The sequence below is a fragment of the Aplysia californica genome, unplaced genomic scaffold (genome assembly GCF_000002075.1).
Source record: "Aplysia californica isolate F4 #8 unplaced genomic scaffold, AplCal3.0 scaffold01362, whole genome shotgun sequence".
Lineage (NCBI taxonomy): Eukaryota > Metazoa > Mollusca > Gastropoda > Aplysiida > Aplysiidae > Aplysia > Aplysia californica.
In genome coordinates this window covers 1-22,519 of record NW_004798632.1, presented here as the reverse complement: position 1 = coordinate 22,519, position 22,519 = coordinate 1, and the positions used below count along the sequence as shown (strand labels likewise).

Here is a 22,519-nt window from a genome sequence, read left to right as displayed (position 1 = left end):
AACACCCTTTTAGAGTTGAAAACAGATTTGGTGATCTCCTGGTCTGTGAACAAAGGCTAGAAGACAATGACAAGCAACATAGACATGACAGGTTTAACCCTTTGAGCCCTGACTTCCTGAGGCTACCATGCTCCTCTGCCTGAGCTCCTGAGCAATATATTACTAACATTCATATGATCGTCAGAATCACATTCCAAATCCCACTCAGGGTAGTTCTTGTAAATATACCAGCATCTAATTCAGAAAGATTTTCCCCAAAAAAATCAATGTCTTGTGTAGTAAACACTGTTTTCCGTAAGCGTTTTGTCTCGGGCGGGCAGGGTTGGGGACGGGTTCTCGCTCACCGCTGTACCGGTGACTAGGCATACGGACAGTTTTACGTGCCACCGGTGTACCGGAGTCAAGTGCTCAAAGGTTTAGGATGGGAGACCAGCGTGGAATATTCTGAATACAACACATTAAACCTTAGATTAATAAAGGAGCTATGTGACGGGGCCCAACTGCGACAAGCTAAACTTTGAGACAGTTCACCATTGTATATATTATCATTGCCCTGGCACAGACGTCCTTGTCAACCTAACATCTCTGCTCAGACCAAAATACAATAAATGCTAAAGCCATCTTTTTCTTCTCTTTCTTTTATATTTAACTTTTTTGGGGGGTTGCCTGGCAGACAAAACAAAGACCTTCATGTCAAAACCTACGTAGAACAGCTTCCTGTTTCTTTCTCTCCAGTCTGCGGATGATCTGAGCAATCTCGGGATCCTGGTACATGTCAAAGGCAAGGTCGTCTAGTGGAGAGATGTAGTCGGGTCTGGGGGGAACAACAATAGACAGGGAAAAGATTTGAAATTTCACTTTTATTTACAGCTTTCCGGAAATCTGGTTTACCATAGCAAACGTACATAAATGCATGTACACATCAATCTATCCATCTGTCCGTATTTCCTTTGTCCATCCACTTGCATATTCAACTTGTTCATTTTACAATCCTTCACTTATTCTCTCTCACTCATTACGTTACTAACTAATTATATAGTCTTGCATTTATTTTCTCTCTATTAATCCTATACTGGACTTGTTTATTTTGTTTATTTTACATTGCAAGCGCCGTAAAACACTTACCAAAAGAGAAAAAGAGAAAAACCATAATCTTGGTACCCAAGAAAGAGTTTTCAATTTCTAATAATTATGCTTTTTGAATTTAAAGAATCCTTTCATAAATAAAAAAGTAAAGGTCAGGCAAAATATAGATGACCCACATATTAGAAAATACTCCTAAAAAGTGGACCACGTAACAGCAAATTCGTAAGAAAATAGATGACATCTCAGTAATTAATCAGAGTGTTAGAAAGAAACTTGGCTACCTAATGTGTTTTTGGATGGAGAAATCATTTCCGCAGTTTGATTTACTTACCATTTCGTAGTTATTTTGTTATAATGAAAATTTTGGTGTACATATGACGATTTTGCAAAAATCGAGTGTCGGGGATGAGAGCATTTTATTCATAGCATCGTATAACAACATGGGATCTTTAAAAATATATTGGCAGCGTGACTAAATAATGGCAAAGCTTTCTTTGATGACTTTAGACGACGCCAACCGTAAAATACAATTCAATTCAATCTTGCATGCTGTAAAATTAAAAACCTTTTTTTCCCATTGAGACGCGAACACCTAAGCCTCGCCTCAGAATACCCCTATTGCGATATTACAGAGCAACAGAGAGAAAAACAAATGGATGCGCTTGCCCACCATTGCCCTATTTCAAGTGACCAATGAACGGGCTCGGAATAGTCATGCGGGGATTTGTAGGTCACATACATTTGCCAAGGGAGGAAGGGGAAAATGGTCGGGCTCTGTACGAAGACGCTTTGGATAGGGGGATAGTGGTGCATTTAGGATAAATTCTAAACAACTACTTGACACAGAACATTCAAATATAAGGACACTATAGAGGAAAGATAGATCACTCACATTCTTGACGTTGAAAATCAAGCTCCTTACAGTTTTCCGTATACCCGATATGAAAGAGTTTCCGACACCAAAAATATAGGTTAATTTAAGTGTGCAAACTGCAATGTCCACATATCATTAGTTTGCCCTATATTCTGATTGGTTGCCAAGTTTCATTTATATTGGACCAGAAATAGAGCAGATCGAGTTTGAGAAAGTTAGTTACCTTCGTTCCGACCCGATCTAAAAATTCACCGGCAAATTGGGACCAAAATTCTGCTGCGTGTGGAAGCCCGATTGGCACAGCTAATAAATCACTCTTATTGTACAGTTCCTCACACATTGTCTCTATACATCACTCACTTATTGTACAGTCCCTCTATGGCTGGGTCACTGTCCACTCGCTCATCACCCAGAAACACATCCTGAGGAGAAAATAACAAAAAAGTATGATAAAAATATTCAATAAAAGTGAAGTATCACACCCCTCCATATCTTTGTGCGCATTGACAATTACAGCCACCTGTTTCCTGTTCCTGCAAGATTATAGCACCAACCCCGCTATTACACCCCCTCCCCCCACCCCCGTCCCAAAACAATGACCACACATCTGCATACATGGATCCGACAGAAGAAAAGAAAGCGAGAAATAGGGAGAGATTAAGTAAAAAAATGAGACCAAGAGCGATAGATAGAGCAAGAGCACGCGCACGAGAGAGAGAGAGGGAGAGAGAGAGAGAGAGAGAGAGAGAAAGAGAAAGAGAGAGAGAGAGAGAAAGAGAAAGAGAAAGAGAGAGAGAGAGAGAGAGAGAGAGAGAGAGAACGAATTGGGAGAGACGGAAAAAAAGAAAGTCTCTATTTATTCACATATTTGGTCAACAAAACAACAACAACAAAAACCCACTTCCTTTGTCGGATAGCCATACAGATATACAAGCCACCAAGACAATTCCATTCTGGTGTTTCTAAGAAAGTAAAAAACATTTACGGTCCTGTCAGCCTAACTCCCAGCATCACCAGCAGACAGAAACACACTGTTAGGCTCTTCGTCATTGCATGCAGAGGACACGAGTTCAACTCCCATGTAGAGAAGTTATTTCATAGAGTACCTTCGTCTGTCTGCTGGGATGCTGTATCCCACTCAGAGAAGGTTGGCCCTTACAGGCCCGATCAGAGCAGCCTGCCTCTTAAACTATCTGAGATCGGACGCGCATTGATGGGGGACATAAAACATTTATGATTAGCCACACACTGCTCACCGGGTCCACGATATCGAAGGGTTTGTGCAGCTCATCTCCTATCACATTGATGGCGATCAACCCAACCTGGGAAAACACAAATGGGACCAATCAAAATCAAACATCCAATGAAAAAACATATTGTCACTGTCACAAGAAAAAACTCATTTCTTCTATTAAGGAGAAACAGAGTTTTATAAGTAAAGAAAAAAAACCCCACTCAGATTGAAATATTATCAAAATCAATCAAACATCATCTCTTAGTAATACCTCCAAAAACTGTTTAATTTATAAAATAATATTTACATTATGTTTTTTTGATCAAACTTCAGATAACTAATGTTCATTTTCACCTCGTCCAATCAAAGCCCATGATAATTTTTATTCACCATACCTTGGTTTATAGAGACAAAGACTGAGCTTACAGACAAGGAACGAAAGCAAAAAAACAAATCTCAAAGCAACGACAGCCATTAAATGCAGGGGAAATGATCCGTACAAGCAACCAGTGGCACCCTCCACCCAGCCGTTGGAAACAGTTTTCATCAAAATGTCCATCAAAGAAAAAAATATGACAGACAGTAAAGAGGTTCTCATCAACGAACACATTGTTTGACCCAACCTTAGGAACAATATAATATAGACGTACCGGGTTAGACATGTACAAATTCATGCGGGTTTTTAAAAAATTAAAGTTCAGTTTCAAGTCACAAGAACATTATTGACGTACCTGATTATACAGATTGTGTTTGTTAACGTGATTTTTGTGAATGTTGAGCTTCAAGTAATGCCCGACAGCGTCCACGTGAACAGACTTGAGTTCTCTGGCCTTGAAGCCAGTCTTTTCGTTGTCAGAGAGAGAAACATACCTGCAAAATAACAAACATGCCTTATGTCAAGATCAGGTTTTAAATTCTCACAAATCATCTGAGTTATCGCGCCTCTAAAGTCTGTTATTCTAGCACCATACCACCCTCCACCCTCGGTGTTCTGACACATGATTAAAAGTAGCTTCAAACTTATTTTGAGTGGCTGCTGAAAGGCCTCATTTCTTTTTTCCACTAACCATACATAAATTTATTGAAAAGTAGGTGTTTATTAAACACCCTCCTCTACACAGTTTAGATCATTTAGGGGGTGGCCTTTGACCCTGGCTATCAGAGCCAACTCGGGTTAAGAGGGATACAATGTCCTAGCAGTCAGACCAAGATATTCTACAGAAATTCTACCCACGCAGGAAACGAATTAGAGTCTTTTGCATACGATAGAAAAGCACCTAACCACTGCACCAAAGACATCAGTTTCCACTCACTTCGTCAACAAGTTTCACCCAACTAATGAGTACTGAACTCATTCTAATATTGAAATAATCAGATAACTTGGACGCAGGTAAACACCAAAAAACTTGTTCATATGCAGTGAAAGTGCATTGTTTGCCCATTTGTAAGGCAATAGATCAACAAAGTATCATCTTATAGAATTTATAGAAACTTGTGAAATTTCCCCGTCCTCTTCTCCTCATCCCCTCTTCTTTCTTTTGATGCAAGGACATTATAAAGATCATATCACTATCCAACATTATACAACAATTCATTCGTATCTGACCAAAAGAGTCAATCTTAAAACACCCAAAAATCTTATCAAAACCTTGCATATCTAATGAAAAAGAACCATCAATATCAAATGCCAGATCTGAAACAGACATCTGCAATTATGATTTACCACTCACTTCTCTGCTTGGATGCTCTAAAAAAAACTTATCCTGATCTTTCACTGCTTTCCATCTGTTCAAACTTTCGAAAAAAGTTGTTCTTTGCCTTCCTCTCCCTCCTTCGCTCTATTTTTTCCAGTTAAAGAAAGATGTTCAAGGCCTTTAAGTTTTCTATAACAATGTGAAATCTTACCCCAGTCTTGCATATCTTGCACTGTCAAGAGACAACAAAGAGCCGTCGGGAACATCTCCCACAAAGAATTCTATTTTGGTAGCTGTGAACAAAGACAGGGGGAATAATTCATATAATTTAGTGACAATATCATTCATAAGTTTTCCCTCATCAACAAAACAATGTTGAATTGCTTTCATCTCATAAGGAAGGATAACACTATAAATTTATCCCTCCATGCTCAACATTCGACGACATTTTCAGAAGTTTCTTACACCAAAAGACTTTCTTGTGTTGAGTAATGACAGCAGCAATTTAACTTCTGCGTACATGTCAGATTTTCACGGAGTCATCTTTCTGAGAGGGTGTGTGGGGGGTGTGAGGGTTGTAATATTAACAGTTCACCGTCACCTTTTCCAAACAAGTATCAAGCATTTTATTTCTATTTGACTATTTAGCAAGCGTGACCTTTGATATAGGTACTCTTCTCTGTGTAACAAAGGCCACATTATCTAATACACAATAAAATCCATGTTGCAACATATCTACATATCTAAAAAAATAAACTGCAGGCTATATCTTATCACTACAAATATATATTTTCATGAATGCCACACTATTTACATCTATAAGCTCATCATCAATGCTGGAACTTTGGCGATCTCCCAGCATAATATTCTTTACACTTGAAAACATCTTTAAATTTCACTCAGAAAACTAAACAATGCAAAGAGAATTAACTTACCTATAATGAAGAAGGCCTACTATATAATAGCTACAAGTTAGAGGAACTTTCGATTTTACTATTCCACAAAAAAGTAGACTCATACTCACGGACAAGGTACTGATGTGATAAGACTTGTATTTTCCGTAATCTGGCCCGGGACTCGAGTTGTATGACTATGTCTTGGGGGAACAAGCAAAACCTGCAACAACAAAAATGTTTAAAAAATAGAGTTTGCGATGAGATAGCCACAAAGTTCAAGGCTGAAAGCTGTGCCGATTTTTTAAAACAGTGTACGTCGTGTAAAACTGTAGGTCTTCAATTATGTAAAAAAAAACACAAACATAAATATGAAAGCCATCACCATATCTGAATCACTTTAAGCTTTTTGTACTTGAATGCTAGAAAAAAAATGTGAACAAGAAAAGAAACAATCTCACAGCATTGATATTTTTACAAATGATATAATTTATGTTGACCCACGGTAAGTTATTAAAAGATAACAACTGAAGTTTTACATTCCTTTTCGCGACACTGGCAGTGGTGTTAAATAATATATACTTCCGTTAAAAACACACAAGTGACATCATAACTCACCTTGCCGATTGCCATCCCTTTGTGAGGGGACTGTGATGGTTAAGCTCCAATGCTCTGTAAACATCATCTTGGCCAGATGCATGGATCACTTTAAAATGAAGCTTATGAGGCATTCTTTGTTTCCTTGCTGTTTGCAATCCTGAACATAAAATACAAATGTCATCGTCTTCATCCCCCAGGAGCCAACGTACTGTAGGCCTACGTACTTTAGCTTTAGCTTTGTAAGCATGGTAAATAATGCCATTAACACTTTGCCATCACATTTGGGGGAAAATCCAAAGAAATTGGGAGGTAAACATAGCCGATCGGCGAGATGAGGCGGAAAAGTGTTAAGGCAGTACATTTTACAACGGTGTAGTGTGTTCTGAGTTCTCATTCTCAAAATTGACAATCATTATGATTAATGAATTCAACATCAATAATACAACAGATCACAGCATTAGTGTAGATACTCTAATTCTCATTCGGAGAGTCTTTCACTGTAATAAATTATGATCATGAATAAATTTTAACAAAGTTGTAAATAATGCCATTAATGTAGAACTTAACAACTGTGTAGTGTGTTATATGAGTTATCATTCTCAAAATTGACCCTGATTAAGATTAATGAATTCAATATCAATTTAAATATATAAACAGATCACAGCATTAGAGTAGACACTCTAATTCTCATTTTTGGAAAGTCTTTTGACTGTTATTATAAATTACGGTAATGAATAAATTTAATCCCTTGGCTGCTAACCATAATTCTACCGCATGTGCTACGGAAATTTCCACAGTGGCTGTGTATGACACGGTCAGCTTTTTGACCGGCTATAGCTCGCTTACTTTACTATAAGAGGACTAGATAGCAAAGTATATGTCAAATAAAAGAGAAATGAACATACAATCCATTGGTATTACTCATTTTTAGTTGTAAGTATTCTGTAGAAAAGAGATTTTTTTAAATTCCATCTCCGTATTCGAAATCCCTGCCATCTTTGAGATTAGACCTCTATGACAAAAACTTTCTTCAGATGAATTGAAATCTGTTTCATCACTGTCTGCATCTTGATAAATTTCTGCAATAGCCTGATCCGTAGACCTAGTCAACCTTAAAGAAGCCATTGTGATACTACCTGATAAAAAATAAGCTTGTTTAATAATTTTGAATACCACTGTGCAGCTACACAGAACAATTTGAGCGCAAAACATTTGGAAATTGACCTATAATAACCCCTTTCAAACCCCAGGTCATTCATAACAACAAGAGCATTTAGAAAGGTTATTCGAATGGGCATAACTACTCGTAATGTCTTATCAGCTTATGAGAGGGGGTTATTTATGTGTTTGTAACACTTTATAAATAGAAACCTATGTAAGATAGAGCGTTATTTTCATCATCGATTAACACACTCCCATGGCATTTATGGCGAAAACACAAGTTTCCCGGCGCGCATGCTGTACACCAACAGTAAACACTGACCCCGGCGGCCGCCCCGGAACATCCGATATAATCGGTTGCTGATAAGATTCGCATCTCAGCACAGACGCAGGACAAGAGTTGTTTTTTTTAACGAGTCAGGTCACCAAAAGTACTGCTTTTGTCTGTGGGTACATCAGTAAAAATTTACAAAAAAAGAAATGGTAGCTTTTTCGGTAGTTCCCATCCCCAAATTATTATATTTGCCTTTTTCCTGTTTCGAGAATATAATTGAGTTAAAATTAACTGATATCGGCCTAGATCGAATATTTCAAGAGATTTCGACTTAAGTATTACAGGGCCTAACATGAACGAAAATTATTTGATATTAAACCCTTATTTGTAACAGTAAAAGGCACTGAAAATGGTTCACTTTCCAACTTGGCAGTACTGTTTTGTACAAAGAATGGTTGGCCAAATTGTACCTCCAATTCCGACCAAAAACAACAATGGCGACAGTCTGGACGACAGTCAATTTCCCAGACGCACTTCATGATTGCAATTAACAACACTAGGCCTAGATTCTAGGCGTAGGGCATAGTGTTTAATTTTATGTAATTCTGACAAATTGATTACCTCGATCTAGTACTTTTACCTAGAGCCTACTTCTCGAATACTAAATGGAGCACAATTTTGCGAATTTTGAATATGTTAATAGGTCAAAAAAAGGGGGGGGGGGAAATTCTAGATCCTAGAATCTAGATTTAGATCTACCAAAAAAGCACCAAGACATGTTGGTGCTGTTCCCACCCCTCTTTAAATTTGAGCCTAGATCTAGGTACATCTAGAAATCTAGATCAAGCCTGCATGTTAGATGTGCGGCGAGCTAAGATATCAAACCTAACACATGGAGCTAACGAAAGCACACTACACCGGCTTCTAATTGGCTAAAATATATCAATGAAACGATGTCAAGAGGACGATAGCCTACACCGGCTTCTGATTGGCTAAAATGTATTACTAGATCTAGGGTGCTTTTTCGGAAGTTCGCACCCCCCTTTTTTGAGCCTGACCTACATCTAGATCTAGATCTATACGTTTGATTCACGGTGAGCTAAGATATCAAACCTAACAACTGCAAAACATTAAATTATGGTAAAATTCAGGGGGGCATGCCCCCCTGAAACCTCCCTTCCTATTTTTATTAAGTCAGGGGGGCAGCCCCCCTGAAACCCCCCTACTCTTGTGACCAAAACCCGTGAATAACAATTGCGGGGTGGGAACTACCGAAAAAGCGCCAGATCTAGAGTCATTTAGACTACACGTATCTATTTTACAATGACTTGATTAACAAGGCACTAGAACAATATGTCAGGACCTATAGTTGACACAGGGAGTAGAAACTAGTGAACTACCGCGGATTTTTTCTGTACAGATCTTTGCCTCGCCTCAGTCTCAGCTCTACAACAGAGATCACCACTCGCTCGCTAAATGGTGACTTAGATTTCCAACTACATTCCACTAGGCCTGGTCATATTACTAAATTTGGTGGGCCTATGTGTTCATACGTCACTATATATACAGCCAGTCAGAAGCCGGCTTAGTATGCTCTCATTAGCTTCAATGTAAACCTAACAACTTCTTCGTTCTTCTGAACTATCCCGTGGTTGGGGCACTGCAAAGCATCAAATTATGGTAAAATTCAGGGGGGCAAGCCCACCTGAAACCCCCCACAATATCTTTAATGGGTCGGGGGACAAGCCCCCCCTGAAACCCCCCTACTCTTGAGGCCAAAACCGGCGAATAACAATTGCGGGGTGAGAACTATCCAACAAGCGCCAAAATGTTGGCAGCAGCACATTCTTTCCTTCCCTGCCTGGCCTCGCCAAAGCCAAAGGACTAACTACAACTTGGTATTACTGCTACTACTTCTCCACTCCAATTTGTTTCATTAATTTCCCCTGACTTTCTCTAATTTACCCCTACTTAAACATCATGAAATTAAAATGAAATAGATCTAGATCTAGATGTAGATCTAGATCTAGATCTATATGTAAACATCCCAGTCCCAGTCAGAGACAGAATGAATGGGAATCACCATCGACATCAGTCCGACAAAGCGACAAAGCCGTCAGATCTATCGGTCGAGTCACGACAACTCAATAAATAAAGCCAAAATACCCATCACTCACTCTATGTGACTACATGGGAAAGCATAAGTTTGTAGGGGTCTCTCCGTTAGAACGGTTTTGCGGTAGCTCTTGCAGAGGCCAATGGACCATTCGAAGGAATCTCACTTAACAACCATTATTCAAGCATTTGTGTACATTGGTTAAAAATGGCGACTTTAGTCTCGTACTTCGAGATCTTACCATTTTTTAAAGGACTGATTTTTTAAATCTCAAAATTGATTTTTAATTTACTGTAATACTAGGCAACTTTATATAATTCTTTATAATATATAGCACAAAATAAAAATAATAACAAAGTCAGACAATCAGACAAAAGCTCTTTGAGCTCTATACCCATAGATTTGTGTTACAAAATCTTAAATTGTGCACTATGACGTATTTCTGATTTCACTACAGGCGCGCCGTTTGAGTTTGCGCTACAAGTTGCCGTGCGAGCTCGACTATTTTAATTAAGATTTATTTTTCTGTGTTCCCAGCTTTGTTGGCGCTTTCAATTTGGCTTGAAAAAAATCACCACTCTCTTTAAATTCTTGTTTTGGAAGCAAAGAGGGAGACACACAGCCAAAAGTAACGTTTGAAACATATCTCCTTATGAAAATGTGTGAATTGCAGTTGTGTTGATTTCAGCATACATTACCCACTAATTGCAGCTGCTGCAGTAGCTGCCACTTTTAATACTATTCTTGAAATAACTAATATATGTTAATAAATTGCTATATGTAGTATTAGTATTTCTTCTTCTTCTTCTTCTCCTTCTTCTTCTCCTTCTTCTTCTCCTTCTCCTTCTCCTTCTCCTTCTCCTTCTCCTTCTTCTTCTTCTTCTTCTTCTTCTTCTTCTTCTTCTTCTTCTTCTTCTTCTGTTGTTGTTGGTGTCGCTGTCGTCATATTATATGGGGAAAATTCTAAAGCAAAAAGTGTTAATATCAACAAGCTGTTCAAACTGTGAGAAAAGCAGACCTTGTGCTGTAGAAGCTAGAGAGGTGAGCAGTCTAAGTCTGATTCCCTGTGAAGACTTCTCTGTTGACACTGACACCCACCCCTTGGCGCTCATATGACCTTATGCAGTTGCGTGCGCCGTAAAACCCTCTACTAATAAAACTGTGCGAGTAGAAAGATGAAGACAGGACAAATATCTAGACATTTAGTAATAATGTTTTTTGTTTTAGTAGATCTAGAGGTTTTACGGCACGCACAACTGCATAAGATAATAATAATAATAATAATAATAATAATAATAATAATAATAATAATAATAGTAGTAGTAGTAGTAGTAGTAGTAGTAGTAGTAGTAGTAGTAGTAGTAGTAGTAGTAGTAGTAGTAGTAGTAGTAGTAGTAGTAGTAGTAGTAGTAGTAGTAGTAGTATATGCTCCTTTGTTCATTGTATTTTAAGCCGAACCTGGTAAACTTTTTATTACTATTTTTTTAGTTTTTAAAAACTGATTTGGACGACAAGGACAAAAATTAAATTTAACTGGTCTGATAAAACGTTAAAATAAATTCTACCCCTTCAATTAATCCTAATTAAAACCCATTATTCAAAATGCTTCTGCGGGGCTCATTGCCTTTCACTTGGTGATAATAGCACTGTCTATGGTGAGTACGTTTCGCACCGAGGTTTTGTTGGGTTTGTTTGTTTTTAAATAGAAAGTGATAGTTTCTAATGGCACCATTTAATTTTGATTCAATTTGAGATGAATGAAGGGCATAATAAGGGGAATGGTGCGGTTCACACCCGACTGTAAAGAGATTGGTATTTTGGCTTTCATATTGGGAGTAGATTCTAATAGTGTGGCCTGTTGTGTACCTACTCGCTTCGTAGTTGTTGTTTTTTTTAATTAAGGAAGCAGGTGACCATGACAGTATGCAATCTAGGAGTACAAGTCTATGGTAACAACAACGCTACTGTTTATGTAAGACAAGAACGCATTATTACACAGTAGAACAAATAATTCTGCCATTTTCAACCCAAAACTTAGTCATGAAGTTATTTGAGTAAAAATATATTAAGGATTTTTCTATTATGTATTTGATCTTAGAATAATATTATTCTATGGAATGGGATATCGTTTCTCTTTTTTCTCCGAGATAAATTTTAACTGAACGTCTGCAACGTTTACGGTCTTTTACTTCCGGTTTACTTTTCACGTAGCAGCACCATGGCAGGAGGAAAGCAGAACAAGCTGTCCCGCGAGGAGGAACTTTTACTCCAAGACTTTAGCAGAAATGTTTCTACAAAGTCCTCAGCTTTGTTTTATGGAAATGCTCTTATTGTCTCAGCCATTCCCATGTGTAAGTCGTTTGTAATTTGTCCAATTTTTGCATTTAAATCGACGCCGGTCAGAAGAGGCGTGTGTCCATACTGAACTGTCAATAATACTGTCATACTCGTACTCAAAAATTAAAAACTAAGACACGTCTACTTCGACTTCGAAGTTGCCATGCCATACGTTGCAGTACCGCCGGCTTGAAAGTGATTGTCTTGAAAATAAAAACACACAGAGTCTACGATTTAAAAAGAAACTCCTGAATTTCAAGTTCTAGAAAATCTAGATATCTAGATCTAGATCTAGATTAATTATTGTCAAACTCAAACCTGCAATGACGAATGACGGCCACCTTTTTATTTTGCCTTGATGAATGATTGTGACTAAAATGCAACAAAAACAAGTTATCAAGGCCCCCGTTTAGTTTTCAAGTATCCTCCCCCCCTTTTCCGGTTCACATAAGCGGGGCCTCGTTTGTAGCGCCTGAGGCGACCGATGGCTGATGACTTCACCCAGTGGAAATTTCCCAGCCGCCGGGTCGTTCACCCAGCACGCGCAAATGGCAATGCCGCTTTTTCCCTTAGTTACTCCCACATTTTTTAAGATTACGCTAAAACCGCTAAACACAGAAGCTTGAAATTTTAAGAGAATAAAGGAAAATGGTGTACAACGTATCAGTCAGTTTGACAAATCACAGCTCAGAAAAATCTTCAATGCGCACCACATCAACCACTTTCGCAAATGTTTTCGACTGCTTCTAGGATGGGTACAATGTTGTCAAACTACATACTACGAGATTGACCTCTTTTCTGATTGGCTGCCAAGTTTCATTCATATCCATTCACGAGAAGCGAGTTGAAGACAACAACTTTTGCGTTAGTGCGTCCCACGAAACACCCCCGCGGCGGGGGCCAAAAATCGACAGAACAAAATGCGCTCGGTGGGCATTGCTAATGAATGCGTGTTTTCTCAGCTACACGCAGGGCGTAAACCGGGCTACTGGTATTTATATTTTATTGTTTTTAATCGAGATAGACGTGCTTTGGACAAATCGGGGGGTTCCAGGGGGGCCCCCTGAGGTAAAAGAAAATCTGGGGGGGGTTTAGAGGGGCATGCCCCCCTGTTTTAACCCATAATTTGATATTCTACAGTTACGTTTGAAATTTTCCTGAAAATAATTGATTTGCGTTCAGCTTTTCCCCGTCCAGAGAGTACGTTTCACTTTCACGCGGGCAGCTATGGCGGAAGCGTATGTGACACCGAGGCTCGATCCGGAAAATCAAGATCTACTTTCTCTTTCGCTACCACCGAAAAGTTTGCCAGCAGTTGTCTGATAACGCAACATTAGTGGCGTGCAGGTTGTGCAGTTCTTTGTGGTTAATAATACCCCTACACACACACACACGCACACACACATAAACGCAATGTCGCCATGCAAATAAAATGTAATAAATACTGGGACTCGTCGCTTTGGCTGTCACTTGTGGAAAAGAAAATACCAGCGTCGTCCGATTTTTAGATTGTCTTGCTCACCATCGTGTCCGGTCACTGAACCCGCGCGCATTCGCATCATAAATAAATGCGGCATCGTGTGAGGAAAGACCGTCTTTGGTGGGAGTAACGGCATTGCGAAGTATATGACTACATGTACGAAATAGGGGAGGAAATTATTGATTTTTTTTGGGTTTAAGATACTATCCGGGGGGGGGGGGGGGGGGTGTTAAGCAACACCAGAGGACAAAAACTTGGAAGCACATTTCAGAATTTTGATGAGAGCTTAATTTCTGCAAAGCGCGCGTTAGTGCAGGCCGTGTGCGGAATCGGGACCCCTCATACTTTGCAAGTCTGTGTTATTGAAATATATAGTGTTCGTGTTTCATTGGATGGGTGAAAGTAATTATACCTACTTGGATGGGTGATAGTAAATTATACCTCAACAGTGTATGTTGTAGCTTTCTGTTCAATACTGGCAGATTTTCAGTGTCACTGCATCTTGCCCTACCACAGTTGTTACAACTCTCACAGTGCCTGGGTCTACTTGAGCCATTCAAGTTATTGCTTTTCTCTGAGTTTGAGCAATAATTTGAGTCTGTCAGTTCATAATATGAATCATGACACCCAGACTGGTTCTTGATAGTCGAAATTCTTGTTCTATATCTATGCCCTCTTTACGGCCACTTTTCTCCTTGACAGTGGGTGGCCGTTTTACACAGGTTTGACTGTATACCTATTGCATGTTTTTGTTTCAGACGATAATAATGCTTTTTTATGTTGCCGTTTAACTCTGGAATTGCAACAACAGTAGGGTGTGACCGGGGCCTCCCGGGAAGAGAGGAGCCCCTTTTTATACGGCCCACCTACTTCAACCGGGAAACGCGCAGCAGGCTCTATATATTTTTTGTATGGTTTAAGAATTTCTACTGCTATTTTCAGCAATATTTTGCGACATCCGATTGTATTTGTGTCAACTGGCCACCCCTGCAAAATTAAAAATTACTACCAAACTGAAAATGTTTAAGGTAATCCAGCCCGCTCTTATGCAGTTGTGAGCACTGTAAAATAACACTTAACAAAACAGAGTCAACCAATTTTATCACTGGCCCATTGGCAAAAAGTCGGTGGAAAAGATTTCTGAGCACAGTAGTGAGTTAAGGTACACAAAAAAACTCAAGGGGGTAGTGGAAAATAGTCAGTTGTTCAGGTAATTGCTTTGGACAACTGGTCATTATAGCAGGTTTGATTGTATTGTATTTGTGTATTCCACCTTCTGCATGTCAATTTTCTTTCTCTCCCAGGGTTATTCTGGCGCATCCACCAGATGGATCTCTACCAGTCAGCCATCATCTTTATCATCGGAACAATTGTCAGCACCTACTTTGTAGCTATGGCATACCGCAATGTCAAGTTCATCCTTAAGCACAAGTAAGTATACTTGACATGCTGACTGCGGAAGTAAAGGTCATTCCAAAAGCAAGAGTTCTGAGGCCCTGGGATGTAAAAGCTCTTGTTCTGCTTTTCCATATCATGTCATGTTTTTTTTGTGTCCTAATAAAAATGTTACCATGTTCGTATAGTGTAACATTTTTTTAAAACTGGAGGTGGTTCTGGAGTTACAAAAGAGGAAGTTTGTGGGCACACTTGTGGTGGCTTGCTTTTTGTTCTACCCTGCTTTACTGTTCTCTTGTCTGTTCTTGCCTGAATGATAGGTGGCTGAAAGGTACCTGTGGTAGCTGCTACTTCTTATTAGCCCATTTTTTATTTTTGACTCTTGCTTTTTCCTTGATATCTATTGCTAATTTGACGATGAGCTTCTTCTTCTTTTTGGTGTTCAGTAGCTAGTTTGATGGGTTGTCGACTGCTGATTCTTCGTGGGTGGTTGGTGGGTGCTCTGGTATGGTTTGCTCCTTTTTTCCTACCTTACATCTATCTTCCTGATCTCTTCTCCTTTTTTGTAACACCTTTAATCTGGGGGCTCTTGTGGCCTAGAGGTTACGGTGTTGGCCTCTCATTCAAAGGTCCCGTGTTCGAATTCGGGTAGCGACCGAAAAATTTTCTTCTCTAAAATTGTCTCCTTTCACCTCCTTTCCTGCTCTCTAGCAATGTTCTGTTGTCTGCTTTCGTTTCCACTTTCTGCCCCCACCCCTCACCTCCTTTGCCCCCTCCTCTGGGCTCCTGACTCTTTCTGCAGCCTTTCTACTGCTACTCCTTGGCTCCTCTTTACTGCTGTCTTTCTGCCACACCCCTGATTTTCTGGTAGGAAAGATCTACACCTAGCCTTCTCGGACAAGGGCGAAAAATATCGGAGGGCCCGTGTGTAAGTTACGCACGTTAAAGATCCCTTGGTGTTCTAAAATCGATAAGAGTAGGCTTCGGCTGCCACCCGGGCAAAGTTCAAAATTTCCTACCAACTGAAAATATTAGGTGTGTCCCGCGCGCTCATATGACCTTATGCAGTTGCAAGCGCCGTAAAACTCTTACCGAAAAAAAAACCCTTTAATCTTGGGCACTTATATATATGACTTTAATTTATTGTTTTGCAAGTGCCGTAAAACTTTTACTAAAACTACAGCTGGTTCTTCAATTTGCAGTGCAACTGATTTTTACATTATGTGACAATGAGCGTCACATAATGTAAAAACCAGTTGCTCTCTACAGTTTACTCTTACTAACTGTCCAAGGCCAAATGTCTTATTTTTGTCTGTTTTGTGCAAACTGTTTCATGCTGGCTCACTGTTGCCAATTGGATGACTACAGTGATACTACATTGTTTTTGCTCATTGATGTGAGATATAATGTCTTAGCGGTGAGTTTTCCCTGGATGGGTTGTCAAAGAACTTGTTTTCAAAAATGAAAAAGTTGAGAATTTGCTTCCGAGTTCCATTGTGCCTTCTGACTGAAGCTGTTTTCTCAAACTCACCGTGCCATGTAAATGTGTTATCCGCTCCAACCACAAATTTGATGAAACCTACTTTGTATCAGTGCTCAGTTCTTCATAGACAAGGTGACTCGCCGGTTTGGAAATATTAGGTAACTTTGATATATTCAGCATGATTCAGCTGTTCAGGCTGTTGCCTGTGACTCCCTATCATCTACTATAGCAGTTAGTAGTTGCGCTCCTGTTTTTTATTAGTTAACAAGTAACAATGGGGTTATAATGCACTGATCACTTGTGTGATTTTTTATTTTGATTCTTCAAATTATATAATCCCATCTCCTGTTGGTCCCCAGAATTGCTCTGAAAAGGGAAGATGCAGTTGCAAAAGAAATGATGAAAAAACTGGCTGATGACAAGCGCATGACAAAGAAGGAGAAGGATGAAAGGTATTCTGGTTTGTTGTCCATTTTAGAAACATGTCTTTTTCTTTGATCAACTTTAGTTGGGGGGGGGGGACTTTTTAATTATACTTGTTTATATTTTGTTTGTAATGTATGAGTTTGGAAATATATTTTCAAACGGTAACCACATATATGTATGCGAGCACGCTCACACATACGCACGCGCGCACTCACACACACACATCCTGCCCAGTACTGTTCTGTTGTGTTCAGTGAGTGTATATTTCTCTCTCTGTACAGGGTTCTATGGAAGAAGAACGAGGTCGCTGACTACGAAGCCACCACTTTCTCCATTTTCTACAACAACTCTTTGTACTTGGTCCTGTTGATCGTGGCCTCCTTTTACATTCTGAAAAATTTCAACCCAGTGTTGTATCCTTTTTGTGAACACATACACAGTGGTAATAAGTGGTTCGTGGATTCATTCATGTTTATTGTTTTGTTGATTTTCTGACAGGTCATTGGAATCTTACCTTATTTTGATTGATATTAATCCTATCTGTACGCCCTGGTGTCATTTTGTACCCCCGGGGTTGTATTCAGCACATTTTAGAATACTTCTAGTATGAAGATCGCTTTGAAACTTTCAGTATTTCTCTAAAAATCATTTTGACTGACTGCTTTGCAAAGCATACGGATCGGATTAACGAGTGAATGTCCTCTTAGGAAAGAGTTGGCACAGAGTTCCCCATGTCGTATGGATACCATAGTAAAACACGATGTACGGATAAGGTTAATGTCTTCTTTTTCTTGGGGGGGGGATTTTGTAAAATATTTATGAGTGCCTCCAACTGAAATGAAATTAGCATTGTTAGTTGGCAAAGTGGGATGCTTGTATTGTTGTAGTCTTGTAAAGGTCGGGGCCTGAATGTACAGATGGAATTAAGTACCTTAAATCCTGTCTAAGACTACCACTCCTCTTAGTCAGGTGTTCCTCTTGCACATTTTTATTATAAAATGGAAACAAAAGGGGAGAAGAGGGGTTAGGTTAGGAAGGGGTTGCTTGTACTGGTCATTGCCTTGGACAGGTGGTTAGATGGAATAATTTGATGTGCACCTTTCTAGACATCTACAGGATAGTACAGTAGTCTCCGCCTACACGCACCATGCTATGGAGGGCTCCTTAGTGTGTGTTTATACTGAGTGGGCGTTTACATGAACCTTTGCAAAGGGGGGAAGGGATGCAGTCACCTCATTGCCTTGGTATTCTAGTGACCTCCCTTTTGGCCGAAAATGTGACGGCACGTGACTGTTGTGTGAAGGATTCCCTGACTACAGTTAAGACTTTAAAGGTGTTAATATGGGGGGGGGGGGGGGCAGAAAGACAGACTCAATGTAATGATTTGCACCATAAAATGTCAGGAACAGATAGCCTAAGAGTAAACTGTTCATGATAGTCATAGAGATGACGGCCCAGCTACCAAACGACCACCCTGCGACCGAAAGTTCATGGACGACATCAGGATCATAGATCTCTACATTCAGAGAAACATTTCTCTAGTGATTGGTTGAACAAGTACGTTAAAAGTTCTTTGAGCGCAGCTGATTAGGCTTACTTGACTAATCTTTAATCCAATAGAGGCCTATCTAGTGTTTTACAGCATTCATGTATGTACAGCCTAGGTCTAACTAAACATTACATGCAGTCACCCAAACACCAGTCAGAAACCTTCTCTCAAAGATGCATTTCCAGTGACCAATCAAAAAACATTTCAGGCCCCCCTCAACCCCCCGACTTTTCACTGACCAGTCCTAGACCTATGTGTCTGGAAAGTTGGGAGTGAAAACGCTGTCAATCACTCTCTTTGTTCGGTATGACGGGCAGTCTCGCCAAATATCCAGTTTTTCTAGGCTTGTCTTAATGTAAGCTAAGCAGATTGTAGTGAAAATTTCCCCTTGTTAAGCTTTACCTGTTGGTGTGTTTCGCGGATCGGAACGTGCGTTTAGAGGAAGTGACGGTGCGTTTGTACGTCTAAAATATATCGTAAAAAAACCGTCAGATAACGAAAGCATGCATTTGAGCAGAGCGTGTTTTGGACTGCGTGCGTTTAGGCGGAGACTACTGTAAAAAGAAATAAGGTTGTAGAAAATTTTGGAAGTTGCCTCATTTCCTTCCAGTTTCCAGCACCATCAGTATACATTTTATCCATCTATGTCCTTCTCTTGACTGAAACAGACAGTATTTTAGTATTTAGTTTCAGTATTTCAGATTAATCGTGGGTGGTTGGCAGATGCTGTGGTGTGGTTTACTCCTTCTTCCATCAAAGATCTATGGTCCTTATCTCTCCTCCTTTTTTGTGTACCGTATGTTACTCTCTTGTAACACATCTATTCTTGGGCACTTATATAACCTTATTATGTTGCAAGTGCCGTAAAACTCTTACTAAAACTATCAGTTTAGTTTCCCCATTCCCCGAAGTTGTGTTACATTCCTTGACCAGTGTCCAGGAACTATGGCTGTTCTGTGGCATCTGCCGCCGGTTTGTTGGCTCTTTTCTCCACCAGTAGCAAGGCCTGAGGGGGAGTGAGTTCACATCTCAAGGCCTGACGGGGTCTGAGCTCGCAGCACAACAACAGCAAGGTTTTCTATTACAGTCATCACAGAGTGAGTGGAGTCATCGAGAGAGCTGATGGTTACATTGTGTGGGTGTGTGTAAGGGTGTGTCTAGGTCACTGGTTCTTGTATAAAAGTTGCCTCCTGTCACTTTGCTGTTGTTTTTAGCTATTTGTTTTCATTATGAACAGAATGTGATGTTTTTTAAACTTACTTACTGTGGAAAAAAACAAAATACCAACCATAATATTAATACTTTGTTGTCAAACAGGAGAAAATGTAATAGACCGAAGGCTGGCGTCTTATGTTAGTTATTGGGGTATCAACTTTTTCATCAGCTGGACTGTCCTTCTGTTATCAACAGACTTTCACCAAAGAAAGTATACATCTGTTGAAATGTTCTTGATAGACTGTAAGTGTAAGGCGGACCTAGGAATGAATGTCTGATTGTTTATAATAAACGTGATAATCACATATACTTTGATGTCTCAGGGTTTGCTGTTTTTATTTTTTGCCTTTTTAGTTACCAGTATTGCTTCTATCATATTTGTCTTGTTTTTGGCTCGAATTCTTTAATTTTGAAATGTCCCCTATTTGTGTAGCTCTTATTATGTTCAGAATAAGTTTTGACTTGTGTGAAACATAAGCTTTCATGTGGAAGGCTTTCCATCTGAGAACTAGTGAAAATGTTACAATGTCTTGCTTGTTCGAGGCCAAGCTGAGAGTTTAGAAACTTGATGTCTGATAACTTCTCTTTGAACTAACGCTGATTTTTTTTTCGAATGTAGATGCTTTATGCCGGCATCGACACAATTTAAATCATTTACAAGGCTGGCTTTGACCCTGTGTGTCAGGGCCAACCCAAGGTGAGAGGGATACAACATCCCAGCACAGAGCTGGAGATGGTCAATGAAGGTTCTTCCCACTCTGGAATCAAACTCAAGTCTTCTGAGTCGTGCGATGCCAAAGTGCCTGACACGCCTCAAACGCCAGAGTCGAAAACAAAATGGACCTTTGTTGCTTCTCCCATGTACAAAAGAATACTGTTAAATACAATTACAGCTTAAAGTGATTAGACGTTTGATTTTGTTGTGGATTTGGGGTTTTTACACTCTGCTAATGTAGGTGGTTGGGGCGTGCTACCGGTAGATCTTACTTCTGTTGTCTCTGTCCTTTCTTTTTTTTACTTGTACTTGTACGTAATGGCCTTTATTGTACCAATAGTGATAAGAAACTACTAAATTGGTTCATGAACAGTGGGTGCTGTCATGTACACACATGTCAATTATATTTTCAGGACTGACACCTTGGCTATTTCTCGTTCAAGCATAGTAGAATTGTAAATGGGCTGACTCATGTCACGCTCATAAATGTGCCTGATCTACAACAGGGAACTGCTGCTTTTTCTTTCCTGGTCCTTACCATTGTCATTTTCCTCTACTTCCTTTGTATGTTTGTCACTCTCTTGTGACCTGCTATTTTGGGGTGTCTTGATAGTCGAAGCAGACCTTGTGCTGTTGAAGCTAGAGAGGTGAGCAATCTAAGTCTGATTCCCTGTGAAGACTTCTCTGTTGACACCCACCCCTTGGTGTTCATATGACCTTATGCAGTTACGAGCGCTGTAAAACCCTCTACTATAAAAAGAATATATAGAATGGCTTCTTCAGGTTTTTTCTGTGTGTGATTTGTTTTCAAAAGACCCTTCATCAAGTACCGGATAATACAAAAATTACAAACCTGTCTTGGTGGTCACCAGTACATGTACAACTTAACTATTAACTAACAGTAACAGCCACTGTTCCATGAAACCTTTATGTTCTTCCTAAGTATATTTTTAATTTGTTCATAATGATCCCTGTCTAACACGCCATACTACACGCCCATTGACTCACTTTAGATACTTTAGAATGCGGGCTTTGAACCCTGTCTTTCGGAATCAAACCTGGACTGAGAATGATAAACATTCACCAGTAGAAAAATAGAGATACTTGATAAAATTCTACCAACTCGGGAATCAAGCAGGTCTCCTACATGTGACAGTGAAGCACCTTACCATTACACCACTGACGCCAGTGAAATCACATTCAACCTGGGATGGCCCTGTCGAGCAAGGTCAAAGCAACCAGCCTCTTGAAATATCTAAATAGTACTAGTACTGTCGATGGGAACGTGAAACATAACAGTCATGAGTCGAGAAATTTGTTTCAATTTCAATAAATAAGTTCGAGAGTTTAGTTTTGGTACCGTACAACTTACAAGTGTTACTGGACTTGCATCACAAATAGATCAGTTAAGTGTCGAAGATTAGACGGATTTCTATTACAATTACATGTCATATTCTAGACAAGAGAATAACATACAAAGAAAAGGAGGAGAGATGAGAATGGTGCCTGCTGGATAGGGCAGAAAGAGCAAACCACACCTACCACTCACATAAAGATAATAAAGTACGAAAGACCAAGATTGGGAAATTAACTTTGCAATAAGCACCAACAAAAAGTTTATTACAAATATTCGTCCGTTGCAGACCAAATGTACAGGGTAGTTTTACAAAGATGTAGATCTAATATAGTCACAATATCTAAATATCGTTTCACAAAAAAACAAAACAAATCCCAAATATTTTTCAACAAGTCTGAACGGAGGAGGGGGGGGGGTAAGAAGTATGACACTAAAGGTAAAAGATGAATACCCTAGGCAACCCGTACAGGAAAGAGAGGGATGGGGTGTGGTGAGGGTGCTAGAGTCTAAAGTCTAACCAACAGGAAACCTGGTTGGGTGGTGGGTCAGGGTTAGTCTTACCAACAGGGGAGGAGGAGGGGGGGGTATTGAAGTCCTTTTCTAAACTCCTCACTTTTTATTCTTTTGAGT

At 39.6% G+C, this 22,519-nt stretch overlaps 2 protein-coding genes across 2 annotated transcripts in view; one reads left to right on the top strand and one right to left on the bottom strand.

Moving 5' to 3' along the window:
- LOC101858154 (centrosomal protein of 104 kDa) overlaps window positions 1-10,131 on the bottom strand; it is a gene marked incomplete in the record, with an annotated part of 38,985 nt that extends 28,854 nt beyond the window's left edge. Inside the window, 8 exon segments of the mRNA XM_035973526.1 lie at window positions 705-814; window positions 2,321-2,382; window positions 3,217-3,282; window positions 3,926-4,064; window positions 5,100-5,181; window positions 5,913-6,004; window positions 6,400-6,538; window positions 9,994-10,131. Of these exon segments, the coding sequence (XP_035829419.1) occupies window positions 705-814; window positions 2,321-2,382; window positions 3,217-3,282; window positions 3,926-4,064; window positions 5,100-5,181; window positions 5,913-6,004; window positions 6,400-6,512 (664 nt within the window).
- Window positions 10,132-12,118: 1,987 nt separating this feature from the next.
- LOC101857084 (translocon-associated protein subunit gamma) lies at window positions 12,119-20,129 on the top strand. Its single transcript, XM_005112683.3, has 5 exons — window positions 12,119-12,283; window positions 15,054-15,180; window positions 16,987-17,079; window positions 17,335-17,466; window positions 19,543-20,129. The coding sequence occupies exons 1-5, from the start codon at window positions 12,151-12,153 to the stop codon at window positions 19,610-19,612; spliced, it is 555 nt and encodes a 184-aa protein (XP_005112740.1). The 5' UTR covers window positions 12,119-12,150; the 3' UTR covers window positions 19,613-20,129.
- Window positions 20,130-22,519: the final 2,390 nt, after the last annotated feature.

Coding starts and splice junctions, on each gene's coding strand:
- LOC101857084 (XM_005112683.3), top strand. CDS start 12,151: ATGGCAGGAGGAAAGCAGAACAAGCTGTCCCGCGAGGAGGAACTTTTA. Junction 12,284..15,053: donor TGTCTCAGCCATTCCCATGT/GTAAGTCGTTTG, acceptor TTTCTCTCCCAG/GGTTATTCTGGCGCATCCAC. Junction 17,467..19,542: donor AAAAATTTCAACCCAGTGTT/GTATCCTTTTTG, acceptor ACCAGTGTCCAG/GAACTATGGCTGTTCTGTGG.